This window comes from Lottia gigantea (assembly GCF_000327385.1).
Source record: "Lottia gigantea unplaced genomic scaffold LOTGIsca_55, whole genome shotgun sequence".
Taxonomy (NCBI): Eukaryota; Metazoa; Mollusca; class Gastropoda; family Lottiidae; genus Lottia; species Lottia gigantea.
The window spans coordinates 834,104-852,960 of NW_008709889.1; the positions used below are offsets into that span (position 1 = coordinate 834,104).

Consider the following 18,857-nt stretch of genomic DNA (forward strand, 5'->3'; position numbering starts at 1 on the left):
GATGAACACCAATGGCCTTTAAACCTCTCACATTACTTTCTACTATATCGAATAGCTGCCTTAATCCATAAATATCTTTATCAGAACTGACACTTCTTACATTCATCATAAGCTCCATTTGTCTGTTTATTATCAGTTGTCTGTTCCCAAATCGTCGTTTAAGAATATCTATTGCCTCATCATAGTTAGCAGCTGTAAACCAGAAATGGAATAATATGCATGACCAGTTAATAATGATTGTAAGTAGTTGAATTTATCAATTGGAGACAAAGATTGGTTGTTTTGAATGGCGGCTTCGAATGAGTCCCAAAAGGTATTCCATAGAGCCAATTCTCCTGAGAATTTCTTCAGTTCCAGTTTTGGCAATTTAAGGTTCGACTTCTTGGAGCTTGGAGGATCATGCTGCTGTGAATGGGGCGTTGATGGTTCAGATGAGCTGTCTTGTGCCAAGGAATCTGATACTGGGTTGTTAGTGTTTGGGGGTGCTCTTGTAAGGGCTAATTCAATTTTTAAAATTACCAATGAAAGAGTCTCTTGTAAAATATCACTTTGCTCCACTTCATCATTAATATCATTTTCCTCAGTGAACAGTAAAATTTCTTCATCAAATTTTTTCAAAGTCAATTTTTTCTCAATAACAGCTTGTTTTACCTGAATTAATCTCAGTTTCAGTTCTTCTTGTCCAGCAAATGTATCAAGTAACTCCTGTGCTGACGATATCAACCGTTTGGATGAAGAGCGGTGTCCACCGCGTGCTTGTCTCATCTTCTTCCTGGTGGCTTCGTCACTCATTTTCGACGTTTAAACAATGGCAGAAAAAACTGTAACGAATGGCGTAAAATGAAAATGAAAGTTCAACAATCTTCATAGATTATCACATTTACAACTGGTTTCGGGATCCTATATTCATTTACTAGTGAAGAAGTTTGCACTCCAATCTGGTGCATCCGTCTCGTCGAACCATGTCAACGAGTTCCAATTGGCTCGCTGCGTATCATGGCGATGTTTAGGCTCTGACTGTATGTACATGGAAAGGACATTCTTCTGCTTCTTTTAGGGGGTGGTTCATTGGCTCAGACTCATGGCAGAGGGTTCTATCTGTATTATAATTACCCACAGTTGAAAACCGGATACAAAACGTCAGTAGTAATTTATATGGCTTTATACAATGGCTTCATGAATATGGAACAAGCACTCTTCAAACATACAATATGAATGACTACAAAAATGAAATGGCGGCGTGGACTGAACAAAAAAAGACAAAACAACTCACTGCAGGTGCATGATTTTGATTGACCGAAATAAATCATGCTCGATTGTCAGGTCTCAAACAATTAGACAAATTGTAGGGCAAACACGTCTCCTTTAATACAGAAGGAGAAATCCGTCTTCGTTCGTCCACTATAATGCTACATTTTTTACAGACTGGAAGGAAATCTCTAGCCAACGTTACTGGTAATTGATTTGATCTCGGAAAGGTTATAAATACCCCTTGACCTACAAGAAACACTTCTCTAATAAACACTCATGATACACTTTGAATATCTAAGTAATATTCTATATGATGATTCAAAGTAATCATTTATCATTCCAGATACTATGGTTCTGGGTTTCTAATCCCAGAGATTGTAGATGGTGCTAATGTTCTTGATTTGGGCTGTGGATCAGGAAGCTTGGTGTTTGTTCTCAGTAAGTTAGTCGGAATTAAAGGACGGGTCACTGGGCATGATTTGACCCCAGCTTTGTTAAGAAATTATTTTATCTTAAAGAAAGATAACTTGCCAGGCAAGATGATATACGACCATCGGCAACAATCACTAGTATGAAATATTCAACCTTACAGTCATACAGTTCTTTTTGACTTGTTTGGTTTTCAATTAGTTTCTTCAGAATGACGACAAATAATTTCGTTTAAATCTTTCACAAATTGTATCCTTTATACCTTGGTTTTCAACCAATCCTTTTTCGGTGGTGTCCCATGAATCAAATTAGCACTCCGAAGAGCCAAATCTTGAAAGATGCAATCAAATCGATTAAATTCGCGGAGAATGTACAACATGATTGTAATATTAATATATTTTCAAAATACACTGAACAATAAACCAAATGCACTGAGCAACTTGATCAGATATCATCCACAGCACTAGTGTGAACGGTCAGGGTCAGGGTTAGCGGAATAGAGAAGCTAGAAATGATTTAAATCAAATCCAAAACGATGAAATAACTTCCTAACATGGAGTGATCATGAACTCTTCCGGGAAGGTGATTTTCTGGGAAAGTGAATCACATGAATATGTGGTCGTATATTGTCGTCGCCCCTGTCCGTCTGTCCGACCGTCAACGTTTCTTGTGAGCACTATAAAGACTACAGTTTTTATCTGATTTTGATAAAACTTGGTGTGATGCTTTAGATTGATAAGATCTCGGTCATGTTCGAATTTGACATATTTTCGATGAACGGTTTTTGAGGTATTGCCCTTGACTTTGTTAAAAAGCGTTAAAAAATAGTTTGTGAGCAGGATTGACGCTACAGTTTTCAACCGATTCTGATGAAACTTAGTGTGATCATTGGAATTGATAAGATCTCGGACAAGTTTTAACGTGATGCATTTTCGATGAACAGTTTTTGAGTTATTGCCCTTTACTTTGTAAAAAACGCGTCAAAAGATGTTTTTTGTCCACGATTAGAGCTGTGTGATTTAATTATTTATTGTATTTGGGTTATTGATATTGATTTTAAAAAAAATTGCGGAATTACTCAGCATAAATAACTCAATATATATGTAATTGAATTCAAACTAATAAAATTTCTTCAATATGACAAAATTCGTACTTTAGTCACTAAAGACTGTTTTATCATTTCTGACAGCTTCCAGAGGGTGTATGTTACCTTGCCTCGCAAGCTATCTTTTCTATAGAATTTTATTAGTTTTGGGAAGGTGTTTTTGTAATAATTCTGGGAAAGTGCATCTCACCCCAGGGTTGAAAACCCAGGGTCTAAACTGTTCACAAGCTAGAAACTAAAGCTTTTGAAAAGGCTTAAGACGGTACAAATCATCGGTATTTTATTATATCGGATAGGTTCCTTTAATGTACCCACGTTACATTTAAATTTAGAGACCACGCATCATCGCCTATTTAAATAGGTCTATGGGTGATTGTTGTCAGTGTCGATCATCTCTCATTCTGCCAAATTTTTTCGGATACACGATTTTTGTAAGGACACGTGGATTAACTTAAAAGAGATTCTTGACCAAAGTTAACTCTTCGAGCTTTGAAATTTAAATCACCAGGGGATCCAACTGTGGAGAGGGCTTTATTTATCAAAGGATACTTAATATCTTTTTAATTTCGTTTATAAACTACCCAATTATAAACTACATACTGCTTTGTTTCAATTCAAAAGAGTAACATAATATTTGTGTTTTTATATTTTAGATATCAGAAGCCGAAAAGTATATAAACTATCATCGTGAGAAATGGGGTTACAATGATACTAACGTCACATTTAAAGTTGGTAATATAGAGAAGTTTGACGATATCTCTCTACCTGAACAATCTCAAGATGTCATTGTGTAAGTATAAAGCTGTTAAGGCAACTATATGAATTTACCACATAGGTGATAGGTTATTTAGATCGAATCGTTTTTATACGTCCACATGTGGTCGTATATTGTCGTCGCCCCTGTCCGTCGGTCCGTCGGTCAACATTTCTTGTGAGCACTATAGAGACTACAGTTTTTATCTGATTTTGATAAAACTTGGTGTGATGCTTTAGATTGATAAGATCTCGGTCAAGTTTGAATTTGACATATTTTCGATGAACGGTTTTTGAGATATTGCCCTTGACTTAGAACGACTTGAAATTTGTTAAAAATTGTTCGTGAGCAGGATTGAAGCTACAGTTTTCAACCGATTCTGATGAAACTTTGTGTGATCATTGGAATTCATAAGATCTCGGACAAGTTCTAACTTGACGCATTTTCGATGAACGGTTTTTGAGTTATTTCCCTTGACTTTGTTAAAACGCGTCGAAATTTGTTAAAAATAGTTCGCGAGCAGGATTGAAGCTGCAGTTTTCAACCGATTCTGATGAAACTTGGTGTGATCATTGAATTGATAAGATCTCGGACAAGTTCTAACTTGACGCATTTTCGATGAACGGTTTTTGAGTTGTTGCCCTTGACTTTGTTAAAACGCGTCGAAATTTGTTACAAATAGTTCGTGAGCAGGATTGAAGCTACAGTTTTCAACCGATTCTGATGAAACTTGGTGTGATCATTGGAATTGATAAGATCTCGGACAAGTTCTAACTTGACGCATTTTCAAAGAACGGTTTTTGAGTTATTGCCCTTGACTTTGTTCAAATGCGTCGAAATTTGTTAAAAATAGTTTGTGAGCAGGATTGACGTTACAGTTTTCAACCGATTCTGATGAAACTTGGTGTGATCATTGGAATTGATAAGATCTCGGACAAGTTCCAACTTGATGCATTTTTGATGAACGGTTTTTGAGTTATTGCCCTTGACTTTGTAAAAACGCGTCAAAATTTGTGAGCAGGATTGAAGCTACAGTTTTCAACCGATTCTGATGAAACTTGGTGTGATCATTGGAATTGATAAGATCTCGGACAAGTTCTAACTTGACGCATTTTCGATGAAATGTTTTTGAGTTATTGCCATTAACTTACGAAAAACGCGTCAAAATGTGTTTGTGAGCATAATAGAAGCTACAGTTTTTAACCAACTTTGATGAAACTTGGTGTGATCATTGGAATTGATAAGATCTCGGACAAGTTCTAACAAGAGATATTTTTGATGAACATTTTTTGAGTTATTGCTCTTGACTTTGTAAACACGCGTCAAAAGTTGTTTTTTGCCCTTGATTAGAGCTGTGTGATTTAATTGTTTGTTGTATTTGGGTTATTGATATTGATTTTAAAAAAAATTGTGGAATTATTCAGCATAAATAATTTCTTCAATATGAGAAAATTCGTACTTTAGTTACTAAAGACTGTTTTATCTTTTCTGACAGCTGCCAGTGGGCGTATGTTACCTTGCATCGCAAGCTATCTTTTTATATTCAGGTCTAATGGAGTGATATGTTTATGTCCCAATAAGAAAAATGTGTTTACAAACGTTTACAGATTGTTAAAGGTGCGTATTCTATTCTTTTGACAATGAAAGCACGCTTTATACGAATAATTTAAAAATAAAATTGTGACTAAACGCGGTTCATACACACATAAATATTTACTCCACCACAGTGACATATAGAGCTGGGTACTTATTATTCAATCCTTGTATTGTTTGTTTTATCAAACAAAGGATATCACTGTGGAAGATAATTTACTTACTAACTGATACCTGTAGTATTGGAAGGTATAACGGAACCCGGTATATCTCTTATCAGTGCATACGACCGTAGTATCGAATCACAAGACTATAGTAACTTTATACAGTTGCCAATGATTTCTATAATATAATTGATTTACTTATTTATAAATAAAAGATGCCTGGTAGGTCCATTGATGAACATATTCTTATGGTAAAGTTTAAGATGTCTTTAACTAGTTCCAACTTCTGTTAAGGATGGTGGTGAATTTTGTTTGAGTGATTTTTATGCTGATAGAGACAGAACAGCTGAGAAATTACATGATCCCAAACTATTTTGTGAGTAAGCTAAACTTGTAAACAGACTATCTGACATACCCTCAAGGGAATAATTTATACAGCCATCACCTGAGGAAAGTAAACTTATATAATCAGATTATTGAAAAACAATAAAACTGAGAAATTTAACAAATAGTTAGCTATCATATTTATAATTTTGCTTTATGTTTTAAGCTCTTGGAACAACTGGTTCAATGAAATGGGACGATGTTGGATTTACTAAGCCATATTTAGTTGATGCTCCTGTGGTTTGCAACAATAAAGAGATTCATGCCGAAGTCGGTACGTTCGTTCATATTTCATGCAAAGCCTACAAATAGACTTGTTAAAGATGGGTTCCCTTATTTTCATTTATGAAAATGGAAATGCTAATACTTATATAAATAGAAAGTAGAGATGTTCGAATGACTTGGAAAAATACCAGTTTGTCTCACATGTCTGATTAATTCATAATTAGCTAAATAAGAAGAGAATTCCTAGGAGTGACCGATCAAGATAGGTCAAAAAGTCTTTTTTTTTTTTGTTTATCCAGACTGTGCATATATGGTCATTTATGATTGGTTAAAACATGGTTAAAAAGAACATAATGATATGATAAAGAATATATTTTAATCCATTAGAAACAACAATTAATCAAATAGTTTGCTCAATTTGACACTAAAAAATAAGGAAACACTTTTTTTACTTTTTTAAGACACGACAAGGCTTGTGTCCATATGCGCTTTTTTTTTACAAAACACCGCGCTCTTCCGACTCTGCGTTAAGGCTTATGTCAACATACGCGTTTTTATGAGCGTATACGCCGCGTTGTACTATGTCCACATGAGCGTAGGCGCACTTGCACAGTGGCATTGAAGTCGAAGCACTTTATATCTACAATTAACGGCGTCAACTTGAAACAAAGGAGTCACGTTTGGAGAATATCACCACATGGCTAGGCAAATATCCTCATATTAGGATAAATGTTTCAAAAATATGCTCACGTTACATTATTATTGCAATTTCATTGGTTAACACCTATTGGGTCACGCCAAGCGGTAACACATGATATAAGGTTATAATCGTATTACAAACTGTGACGTTTTTACAACACGCCTATGTGGTCAAGGTACTATTGAAATACTATTCAGGGTTCCACGCCGTGTCTTACGTGGCGTGAAAATGCCAATGAAAACGCGTATGTGGACACAAGCCTTTATACGTTTATAACCACGAAAGGGGTTAAATTGTTATCGCTTGGCGTGATATAATAGGTGTTAGGCAATGAAATCGCAATCAAAATGTAACCGGAACATATTTTTAAAAAAACGTAACATATTTATATACGTTGTGGGTGTAAAAGGTACGCGTTTCATATCCGCTGTGCCTGTTTACCTGACGTTAAACCCAGCTGCAAACAAAGTTATTAATTGTAGAGGAAGGCAGGTGCGACAGAACGCTATTACAGGGAAATGAAATATTTTTCTGAAACGTATAAAATTTTCTTTTGCAGCAAATGCTGAATTTTTATGTGCTGAATACAGGTTTTTTAAGTTGCCCCAGGGTGCCAAACGATCTGCAGCAGAAGTGACGTACAAGGGTAACATTCAAGGAATTGAAGATGTCTTCCAATGGGATATTAATACAACCTTCAAGGTATTAAAGTCTTTAAATGGCACTTAGAAATATAATAGTAAGTTTAAACCTAACAGATTGCCGGCTCGTGAAGTTACTTCTGTTTATGCGTTGGGAACGCACCATACCAAATTCACAAAACAAGAAGTCATTTGGTAATGAAAAGGTGAAACTCAAAAGGTTCGCCAATGGCTGTGTTTCTGTCTCTGCCAATGGGATATTATCGAGACGGAGATAGGGCTATCGCTGCACATCTGGGTAGGAATATCTGATTACTCGGGAGGTATATTTCCATGAAACCAAATCAGGTACACGGGTAAATTCATTCGAAATGGGTCAAATCGGTGTCAAAAGTCAATATTGTACTTATATAACGTTATGTCTAAATGAACAATTCTTAAAAGAATGGTCTGCAGTAAAGTGTCTAACTTGTGCTTAAAATATTTGTGCCTAAATGACAATGAACCCATGAAGCTATCAACATCTTACACTAGAACACGCATGCCGAAATGTCGTCCCTTAAAATGAATAACAGCAGCATTATTTGGTATAATTTACAGATATTTTCGCTGATATGAGCTAATATTTTCTGTATTGCAGAAATGTGAACCAGTCCAGTAGATTCTGATCTAACCTCTATCTTGGCATTTTCAAGATATAAAGATAGTTTTATTTTTAAAGATACCGACCGAGCAGTCAAAACCCCAAACGTATGTTCTGCCATTTCTATATCTTTCATTATGGTCGGAATTACACAACTCTTGGTTACTTCTACATTGTTCAAGAAGCTTGCATTTGTTGTTGGAACAAAAGTTCATTTCTATGTTTATGGTCGTTTTCTGTCATAAAAGTATGATACTGTCTATAGCACGGAACACATGTCTCAGAACAGTTCGTGATATAAACTTTAAGTCGTACGGACGATCAGTGAGGGTAAGATATGTAGTTACCCCATGTGAAATGTGAAACCAAGTTTCTACACAAGATATTACTACTACTACTTTCATATGAAAAGCTCACTGATCTGTTAAAAATTTGCCGACTTATACGAAGCTGTTTTGATTAAGTGAACCATGGTATTTGTTAATACAGGGACATGGTTTGAACTTAGGTGGTTGATGGAATCCTCCTAAGCGTAAAATATGTTTGGTATCACCTATTATTATCTACCAGACAATGCATCTCCTAAATTAATCGCGTTGGGTAATACAAAGTAGTGTATGCATAACAGCATTGTAATTCATTATTTATCCATATAACATCTTTTACAGATGCAGAATCCATTCGCTTATTTGGATGATCTGAGAAAACAAGGACATCAATTGACACCTGTTTACAAAGTTTAAACTTCAAAACTAACACCCTTTCCACTTCCTCCTTTTTTGAATGTCTTTCTTATAATATATCTATCATCGTTTGTGTTTATACTTTACATAGATGGTTTAAATAACATCTCTTTTATCATTGATTTGCTCATCAGCAACCTTTTACTAATACAATTTATGAAAGTGTCCAACATATCAAGAAGATGAATAAAACTAGGATTTCGAGAGTAATTACTAATTAATTGATTCAATTCCGTCTAGCACAGTTGAACGAAAACCTTTTGAATCCAAAATTTCGACATGTGGAATCCCAAATTTCTATTGGTGGAATCCAAAATTTCGACTTGTGTGCCTTTATGATCTTCCCTTTAATTATTGTACTAGTAACATTATATAACTGCTCTTTTATAAAATTAAAAGCTGTGAAAATATTATTCTAGAATAATAAGTAATTTGCCTTGTTAAATCATGAGCCATGATGCAATAGTGCTGAAACTAATTCATGCATATCCAAATACATGAGAAACCTAATAGGCCGAAGTAAAACTGTGTACATGGTACAAAATTTGACGATACGTAATGGCCGTTACAAAACTTTGAAGTGGTCCGTAGTGGGAAGGGAATTATGTGTATTCCCCGATTCCTTCCACGGTGTTTCTTTTGTGATTCAGTAATTTTGGACTCAAATTACATATTATATTGAGATATATATTACATTTGAATTTGTGGCAAATGTTACTTAAAACCATATAAAACCATCAAGGCATAATTGTAATTGTTTTAAATCATATTTAATTTTGTAATTATTTCATCTGTAAACATATATTTCAAATAATAAACGTATTTCTTATTGTTCACACGGGAATATTTTTCTTGGATGGGACAAGATTGATGTTATCTTAATATTCTTAGAAATATCAAACCAGAGAAATAGCAAAGCAGCTCAGGCTTATGATCAGGGCTAAGAAGTATAGATCTATAAATCCAAGATCATGGCTTGTATCCAAAACCTTAATTGTGTTACTGCTAGATGATGAAGCTTATTTTGCAAATTAAACTGTGGTCACTTCTAGATTCTTGACAAATCATTTGCAAAAAATAATAACTGAATAATGAAGACATTCTGGAATTTACATTTTTGTTCGAATTTAATTCTATGAAATGAATCTAGCTTTATTAGAAAAGGAAAGTAGGGTTTTACAGGAATCTTGTAAATAAATATGACTCAGAACAAGTATGAAAGACTAATCGACACCCCATAAAATACAATAATACAATCATTATCCATTTAGAAATTATTGCTGCCATTGTCATATATTACCTTGATTGACAATCATCATAATTACACTAGTCAATATTTACCTGATTTCATGCCACAATTGCCCTTTACAATACGTAGGCGAAACTAAAAATTCTTTGAGAGAAACAATCAATGGTCATCGTTTCAACATCTCCCATCATCTAGACAAACCTATTGGCAACCATTTCAACTCCATACATCATTCCCACACAGATGAAAGTTGCACCAATTGAAAAAGTCATCTCTGAAGAAGACATGAACCCTAAAAATTCCAGACTATACAGGGAGAGCTTTTGGATGAACCTATTACACCTTCTGGACTAGACATTGTAATGTATTCAAATAAGAACACCGCGAGTTCTATAAGAACACCGTGAGACAATAATAGTCAAAATCCCATTACCAATCGGTCTGCCGTGGTAGCCGGAGACATAGTGTAAATGTAGTATTATCTAGAGAAACTAGAGGAAGCGAGGAATTAGAAAGGAAAATTATAAGTCTAAATAGAGTATGTAAAGGTCTGTGTATTTTTTAGCTAGTGCAAACCTTGCACGACATAACTGCACTTGAACCAGTCAGGTCATTGCTCTGTTGCTATGCACGTCGATGTTGAATTTTATTTATCATTTATTCTTCTTATAAATTGTACTAAATCTGGTCTGTGCAACCTTTACGCCATGGGGACCACATTTGGGGGATGCAAGTAGGCCGTGGGTCACGTAACCAACCATCAATGAATCATGGAAACATGGAATTTTTTTCAAGTCATTTATTCAATAATGTATTTCCATGTGCATTGCAAATAACAGACATATTTGACGTAAAATCACTGTTAAACATTGCACTTATTCAATGATATTTTCGTGATCAATAACTTTGACGTCATACTTTGATACAACAGCGCGGATATATCAAAGTATGACGTCAAAGTGAATCTAACCAATCTAATCGTTCCGTGTTCGAGGTGTCCTAAAGCCTTTTCTCCATATTTTGAAGAACCATGATTATCTAGGCCACTATCTGATATCGGACGTTTTTTTTCGTGAAAATCTTTACGGTTTCCACAGTCTCAAGAGATTTGTTGTGTCAAAAATGACATTATTCGGCTCAATGTATCTCTGCGAAAAAATTTTCAGCAACATTGGATTCATGAAGAGTCATCAACGAACCGCATTGACAGATGCCATGGCACCAGTCCTGAAATAAGTATTCCATGAAATCTAACTTAGAAATCGAATAATTTATTGATAGAACATGATACATTTATATTAAGAAATCTATGCTCCTAGGGTGAATGGACATTGTTCAATGGTTCAAGTCTACCGTGAAAGAGGAAATTGCTAAGATTTTGATTTCTTTTGTAAGCTACAACCAAACGTTTTATGTATACATGGGGAAATTTGTTCTGAAGTTTCGAGTAATGGCGTTTGACTATTATAGAGGCTTTGGTAGCTGTGGAATCAAATGTCGTTATAAAGGGTATTATCTGGTTATCATGTTGAATGTTGAGTCCATTTGGCCTAACAGTCTGCAGTTGATCGATCCAATAACTTTCGCGTTGTAGACGTCTAAGCTTGGGTTTCATGTTAGGTGATGTAGAAACTGTTTCTATAGGCATGATGAGAAGGTCATCAATGGAATGATCGGGAAGGTTGAAGTGATTCGCAATTGGTCTATCCTTGCCATGCACTATATCATAGCGATGGCCATTGAATCGCGTTCGAAGCGCATTTTGAGTCTCGCCAACATATTGTACATCGCATATTTTACAAGAAATTAGGTATATGATATTTTGATCTCCGCAAAAAATTAGGTTATTCATCGCAAACAATTTTCCGTTCTTGTTATTTTTGAAAAAATGGGTAACATGCATGTGTTCGCATATGCGACAAGTAGGACCTCCACAGGGAAATGAACCGAATCCAATAAAAGGTGGAGGGGGTCTTCTTTTCTCAAAATGTCTGAAAGCGTGTCATTCTTAATTTTTCGAAGAAACCTTTTGGAATAACCCCTGTCCCTTAATTTGTCAAAAACTAGTTTCAAAATCAGCCTGTTGGGTGCAAATTCTATGAAATCTTAAAATTTGAGATTTAATTATTCCAGAAAATGTGTGCTTCGGGTGGAACGAGCTTTTGTATAAAAGTTGGTGGGTATCAGTTTCCTTAAAAAATACTTTAATGTCTAATTTTTTAGAAGAAAGAAAGTTGTTGCCTTTGAACACCGTGGTGTCCATGCTGTTTTCACTGATATTTCCTGTCAATTTCACATAAGGGTGGTGGTTGTTTATAATATCGAAATATTCCCAGAAATGTTCGGACCAAATGATAAAAATATCGTCAAGAAACCGCCCATAAAATAAAGGTTTAAACGGTGAGATATTTTCTATCTCCCTCTCCCACTCGGCCAAAAAAATATTCGCATAACTAGGGGCAAATCGTTTGTCCATAGCATTTCCAGATGTTTGTAAATATATTTTTCCATTAAAAAAGAAGTCATTGCGCGTTAAACATAGTTTAAGTAAATCTAAAATCTCTGTATCAGGTCGATCAGAACATGGATATCGAACAAATGCCTTACGGACGGCGTCAAGACCAACATTGTTGTCAATGTTGGTATACATACTGGTTGCGTCCAAAGAAATGAAATACGCGTTTTCGGGAATGTCCAATTTCTTGATTTTTTCAACAAAATCGGTTGTGTCTTTCAGATAAGAAGGGAGTTGGCATGCTAGTGGCAGTAAAAAGTAATCTATGTATTCTGAAACTCGTTATGATTCGCTAGAACAATCAGAATTTGTTTTTATAGAAGACAATTGTCAGTCAAATTTTTTTGGGTTGAAATTTCTAGATAAGAAATGTGTTTCTATTAGTTCTATTTTGAGAATGCTATTCCTATTCTCTTTAAAAATATTGATTTTCTCAGACAGTATTTGTTTGAAACAATAGTCTTTCTTCAACATCTCTCCCAACATTACATATCTCTGTCATTTTTTATCTTAAAAGTCAAGCTTAATATTAGGTGATAAAAATTGACGATATCACGTGATTTTCAATCAAGACCTTTCTAGTGAATATTTTATGAGTGGAGAGAACTGTTTTCATATGAAAAAAAAATTCAGATCTTTCAATTGCTTAAAATTCGTCGCCTCATAAGAATCTTTTTTGAGTAATACTCATAATTGCTTTGGGTATACCAAGATGTTTTCGTGTATTGTTTTTTTTTTTTTGTCTTTATCATTTGTCCATATAACAAAAGTTCCGTTTCTTTTTTTTATAGATGCAGAATCCATTCGCTTATTTGCATGACGTAAGAAAAAGAAAACAAGGACATCAATTGACACCTGTTTACAAAGTTAAAATTTCAAAACTAACACCCTTTCCACTTATTTTTTGTTTTGAATGTACATACCTATTTTATGTGCTTGATTTATGTAACATCTGTATTATTGAGGACTTCGCATTCTTTTATAAGAAACGTTTATACCATATATTTATTTTAAGAGTAATTTGAGTAAGAAACTTGACCTCATTGGGAGCCTTAATGGAGACTCTGCAAGCTGATATAGATTTTCCCTGATGAACTTGGGACAGCTCTTTTCGAAAGAGCATAAGGATAAATTTTTCCGATTATTAATGCCCGTGTGGTTCAGGGTTATATGAAATTCATATGTGCGTGTTCTGAAATATTTATTTCTTTCCGAAATTTCATAGTTGAATTATAATTTTTCTCATGTATTGATCCCATGATTTTGTTTTCATATTCGGAATGTACTCTTTATCCTCTTTTCACAATATGTTACATGCATGGTCTATTACAATATCTAATTTGTTATATAGATTAAGTGAGATAAATTTTGATTGGTAAGATATTTGGAAGATCTTCACATGTTATTAGATGTAGATCTAAAAGTAAAGTAAACATACAAACTTTTAGACCAATGATTTTGTTTGAAATCAAAGAGTAATGTTAGGGACAGTTTTGACTATTGTATTTGGGGCCATTTTGACTGGGAGCCAAGTTGACTATAACCTGTTCTACTTCAAACAAATGGAGGCGACAGATTAGACAAAATATTTTAGGTTCTGTTAAGAAAAAATTTCCTTAGGTGCAAGGGAGGTAACCATAAACCAGCTTTTAATCATAACAAAATCATAAACAGCGACCGCTCATCTTACATTCTCTCATTATATTACAATTTCGTTACGGTACTATTTTCTTAAGATCGAAAGCAAAAATAACAAAACGAAATTGTAATTCAACTTTTATTGGATTGGCTCATCTTCAACATTACTTTACCTTCCTTAACAATGGTTGGGAAGGGTTTCAGCTTATCTGATATCTTGGAGGATGTTGGTCCACTTCTAACATCTTTAATACAATGATCAGTCCGAATGATTTGCTTTGAAACCTTTGAACATTGGGTAGTATAAGGCATATCGTCGCTGAAGTCATCACCTATACATACCTTTCCCGAATTTAAGAATTCGTGTAGTCTAGTTTATGCAAAGCGTGTTACATTTCTTTTCATTTTTCCTTTTCATGTTAGTCCAGTAGTATTAGTAACTTGATAAACCAAATGTTTGCCTCACCGTATTCGAAACCGAATTTTTTTTAACATAAATAAGGATATTTAGCGCTCTGATTTGCAAAAATATCATAACAACTCTTCCATTCTAAGCAAAAACTAAGCATCTTCATCAATAATTAGACTTGCATCTTTCTGTCATAAAGTCTTTATTAGTGTACCAGCAAATCTATCTTCTGTAATGATCTTCCTGATATAGATTGAACTACGTGTTGCTTATGGTGAAAGTTTTCCTTCCCACTTTTGGGTCGCTAGTTTTTGAGAATTTTCACCATATTAAAAGCCAAATTTCGCTGAAAATTTGGTATCCGAACAAAGATGAATCATGAGTCCAGGAAGACATTACCGAATATTCGATGTCCCTGTACCCCACGAGGTACCACAAAACATTCGAGGGTTAGGATTTCCCATCCTTTGTACTACTCTACATTAGTTAAGCCCCTCGACTGTATTTTGGTACTGTGTTGGAAAAAGGAACATTGTAGAAAATCAGTCAAAGACTTGATGGAACTAGCTTTGTTTATTTAAGGCGTAGAGCGCTGTGTTTAGAAATGTCCATAATTCATAATCTGTGGATAATTGCAGCTGATGAATCATTCTGAAGGTTTTAGTACTACTAATTAGTAAGAAAAGATCCAACACTTGGGCAAAATTCAGTTATTTAGCAAAGTTAGGTGTTTGGCATTTTCGGTCTATATGTCCTATACAGAGGAAAATCGCCCATATTTCCTAACCTAATTTCTAACCTATGGCAGGTATTTGTAACTTTCACCTTTGTAACTTTTCAAGAAAAATAGTTCGATATTTGAGGAAATCAGATCTCAAATATCTGCCAAAGTTAGGAAATGTCGGCGATTTACCTCTGTATAGGCCATATAGACCGAAAATGGTCTTTTCCTACTAATTAGGCCCCAGGGGCTTGGAAAACATATGGTACTAAAGTTTTAAAAATCAAATACTGAAAACAATGGAAATTCCCAGTATAGTGGACCACTGCACGAAAATTGTTCACATGCAAATAAATATATATCTTCAAAAGTTATAGAGATACAACGCTGATAAAACCACTGCACAAAAAGTATTCACATGCAAACAAATTAATTTATATCTTCTATTATTCTGATATTTGTACATATATACATTTAAATTGGCATTAGCATCATTCTAGAGTTTTTATCTTGCATGATACATTTTTCTGTTGATTATATGTACAGACACATTAAATAAAATATGAATAGTGAATATTAAAAGAGAACAGGTTGATCCTAAATGGTTTGTGGCACCATTCATCTCGTGGAAGATATCTGGAAGGTCTTCACTGGTTATTAGATGTAGATCTAAAAATAAAGAAAGATACAAGCTTTAAGATTCCTGATACTGATTACTGATACTTTTGTATCAATAACTTTTTTATCCATATTTATCCTTCATTCGCTACAAGTTATAATAAAGTTTAAAAATATCTTTAAATCAGACAGGTTCTCCGATGATGCACTAGTACCAGAGTTTGGGAATCGAGGCTTTTCAGATCAAAAAGTTACGTTTAAGTACTGCTAATCTATATCTTTCACAATGCTTATCCTTCACAGCTTTGCCATACCTTTATTTTTGTGGATGAACTAATAAGACTTGGTGATCTTAGCTTTTGTAACAAGGAAGAACCTGATATCACAATGTATCTCAATACGTTAGGTTAGATAACTTTTCAGAATGAACCTACATAAGATTAAAGTCTGACCATTTGATTTATAGGACGGTAGAGAAGATCTGGAATATATTGAACTATTCAGTCGTCACTTTTGTAAACCTAAGCTTCCTTTAAGTGCTCATTGCCTTTATAATTCTTCAACAGATGGAATGTGAGTTATGTAATGTCAATGTTTATTTTGACATACCATGTCCTGCTGAACCGATTGATCTTATGGATTTCACAGCATCTTTTGTTGTGTCTTTAGCGACTCCTCGCGAAGCATCCCTAATGATATAAGTTGTATAGCCTAAAATAAACAAGAATTAAGTAAAACTAATATCAAATAATGAAGAGACTGTAATGGAAAGTTGGCGTCTTGAACTTCCTCGTGTCTGATATTCATGAAGTTATCGTAATTAGCCTCGTAATTACGAACTCTTAAGCAAAATGAGTCTGCTTTCGACATTAGACCTTTAAGCGCTCATGTTGTGTCGTGGGTTTCGGACTATATGCGAATGGAAAGTCAAATTTCCCTGTGGTAACTCACCTAATTGGACAGCATCTAAAGCTGTATAATAAACACAATAATCCAAGGCTAAACCAGTTATAAATACCGTAGTTATGTTATTCTTTCTCAACAGTTCATTTAATTCAGTTTGAGTAATGTTACCATTATCATTAAACGCAGAATATGCATCAATCTAAATTAAAATGACGCCATGTTAATACATGAAGATTGAACCTGAAAGCAAGTAGACTATCAACGACTCTCAACCACTGCTACGGACTTCTAGCTGAATCTTGTGAATAGCTTGGGAAATTTTTTCAGTTTCAAGATAGAGCTTATCCTGAAAAGCATATTCACAATGTCAAGCTATAACGGCTTCTATACCTTTCTTGTATTGCAGAAGTAAATGCAGCAATTTTTTTTGATTGTACGGTAACTAAATCGAGTCAGGGCTACCTCATACGTCAGTACGTCAGTGAGTTCGTCACTCCGTCAATGAGTTCGCCACTCCGTCAATGAGTTCGTCACTACGTCAGTGAGTTCGCCACTCCGTCACTGGAGTCCATCAATACGTCGATGCTACCTTACAATTTTATAACTTTTGTTTCTAATAAGTTCTTAAACGAAAAACAACATTTGACGGAGTATTTAAATCAAATCGTCTATAGAACATGTCAAAAACTAAAAAAAAAATTTTCGTACAAATTGGGGTATATCTAATTTCCATCAGTAAACGAAAATAAGATACAAGCTAATGACTTCGATTTTTCGTGTTTTTAAAGCATCGTAACTCGTTTCTATTATTGTATGAACCTATATCAACATTCTTGCAGGATATCGATCTCAATTTGCTTATGGGTCGTGCAAGTGAAATATCTTGTATGTAGGCTATACAAAAAGGCCAGAATTTTAACAATTCTTGGTATGTTTACGTATAATCTTGTGTACATCGTTTAATATGATTTTTTTGTGAACGATTTTTGAGTTAATTGATTTTGATCTATCCAAAATAAACGAATTTGGCATGTGAATACGAACGAGGCTGCAGTTGAAACCTGATCTTGAGGGGCGTTTTATTACTTTACCATCTGAAAGTTTCTTATATATTATTTTCAGTTTTTGCGATGGTTTAAAGGGAATTACATGAACCGCAGACGTCCTTTTGAAAATTGGAATGGTGAAATTGATCCTTTCAGTGCTCCTAATACATATGTGAAGTTAAAAAAAAAACTTTGGACAATCTCTTTAATATGGAACAAATGATGTGAAAAAATTTGTAGTCATAATCATATTGCATTTTTAATGAAAAAAGACGTTAAACTCCAACACTTGAATTGTTGCTTCTGAATGCGTTAGACAATATTTACATTATGCATTTGTAAGTAACAAGCCATATTGAAATGTGCTGTGATATCAATGGAGATATTATATTATTGTTTTAAAAACAGAAGAATACATGAGATTAAAGCTGCTGTTTTGTAAGTGTAGCCTATAGCCATCACTCGTTTGCCATGCTTATGATAACTGTGAAAATATATATTTTTTCAAAAACTTGTAATATTTTATGTCGAATTCTGGTATTCTTTTATTTTTAATAAAACAAATAATAAGAAAACTGTTTTGTCTTCTAATAGTGCCATAAAATTTTTTTTATTATACTTTCACTATACCAAAATCGCGATAGATTTTTTCACCGCTTTCCTAGATTCCTTGAACATTTTCTTTTTTTTTTTTCAATCTGTCGTTAGTCCGTCAATCATTGCAGTGACATAGTGGCGAATTCATTGGCATAGTGGCGAACTCATTGACGGAGTGGACAATTCACTGCATGACGTAGTGGTGAACTCATTGACGGAGTGGCGAACTCAATGACTTAGTGGCGAACCCATTGATGGAGTGGTGAACTCATATATGTTGTTAAGTATGAAGCAATCCAGGGCTGAATACCTAATTTATTGGCATTCAGTTTTAGCATTCCTTTAGGTTGAATTGAAAGCCCCCGGACTTTATTGATATCTGTCATTGGAGCCAGTCCATGAATACCTCTTCCATCTCTCTGCTAAGGATTCTGCCACCCCATCAAACGGCCCGTCACTCCGTATGACGGAGTGACGAACTCACTGACGTAGTGGCGAACTCATTGACGTAGTGGCGAACTCACTG

General features: G+C 34.6%; 2 protein-coding genes across 2 annotated transcripts in view; one reads left to right on the forward strand and one right to left on the reverse strand.

The window, feature by feature from the left end:
* Window positions 1–1,592: 1,592 nt before the first annotated feature.
* Window positions 1,593–8,134, forward strand: LOTGIDRAFT_126867 (hypothetical protein; the record flags this gene model as incomplete). The annotated part of the gene is made up of 8 exons (XM_009063069.1): window positions 1,593–1,744; window positions 2,148–2,155; window positions 3,446–3,575; window positions 5,087–5,156; window positions 5,591–5,672; window positions 5,847–5,954; window positions 7,165–7,315; window positions 7,900–8,134. Coding segments are annotated over 8 exons (936 nt in total), but the record flags the coding sequence as incomplete, so codon positions are not given.
* Window positions 8,135–16,377: 8,243 nt separating this feature from the next.
* The window catches only part of LOTGIDRAFT_126851 (hypothetical protein), a gene marked incomplete at both ends in the record, with an annotated part of 7,023 nt that continues 4,543 nt past the window's right edge, over window positions 16,378–18,857 (reverse strand). The window contains 2 exons of the mRNA XM_009063070.1: window positions 16,378–16,493; window positions 16,734–16,887. Of these exons, the coding sequence (XP_009061318.1) occupies window positions 16,378–16,493; window positions 16,734–16,887 (270 nt within the window). The remainder of the gene's footprint in view (window positions 16,494–16,733; window positions 16,888–18,857) is intronic.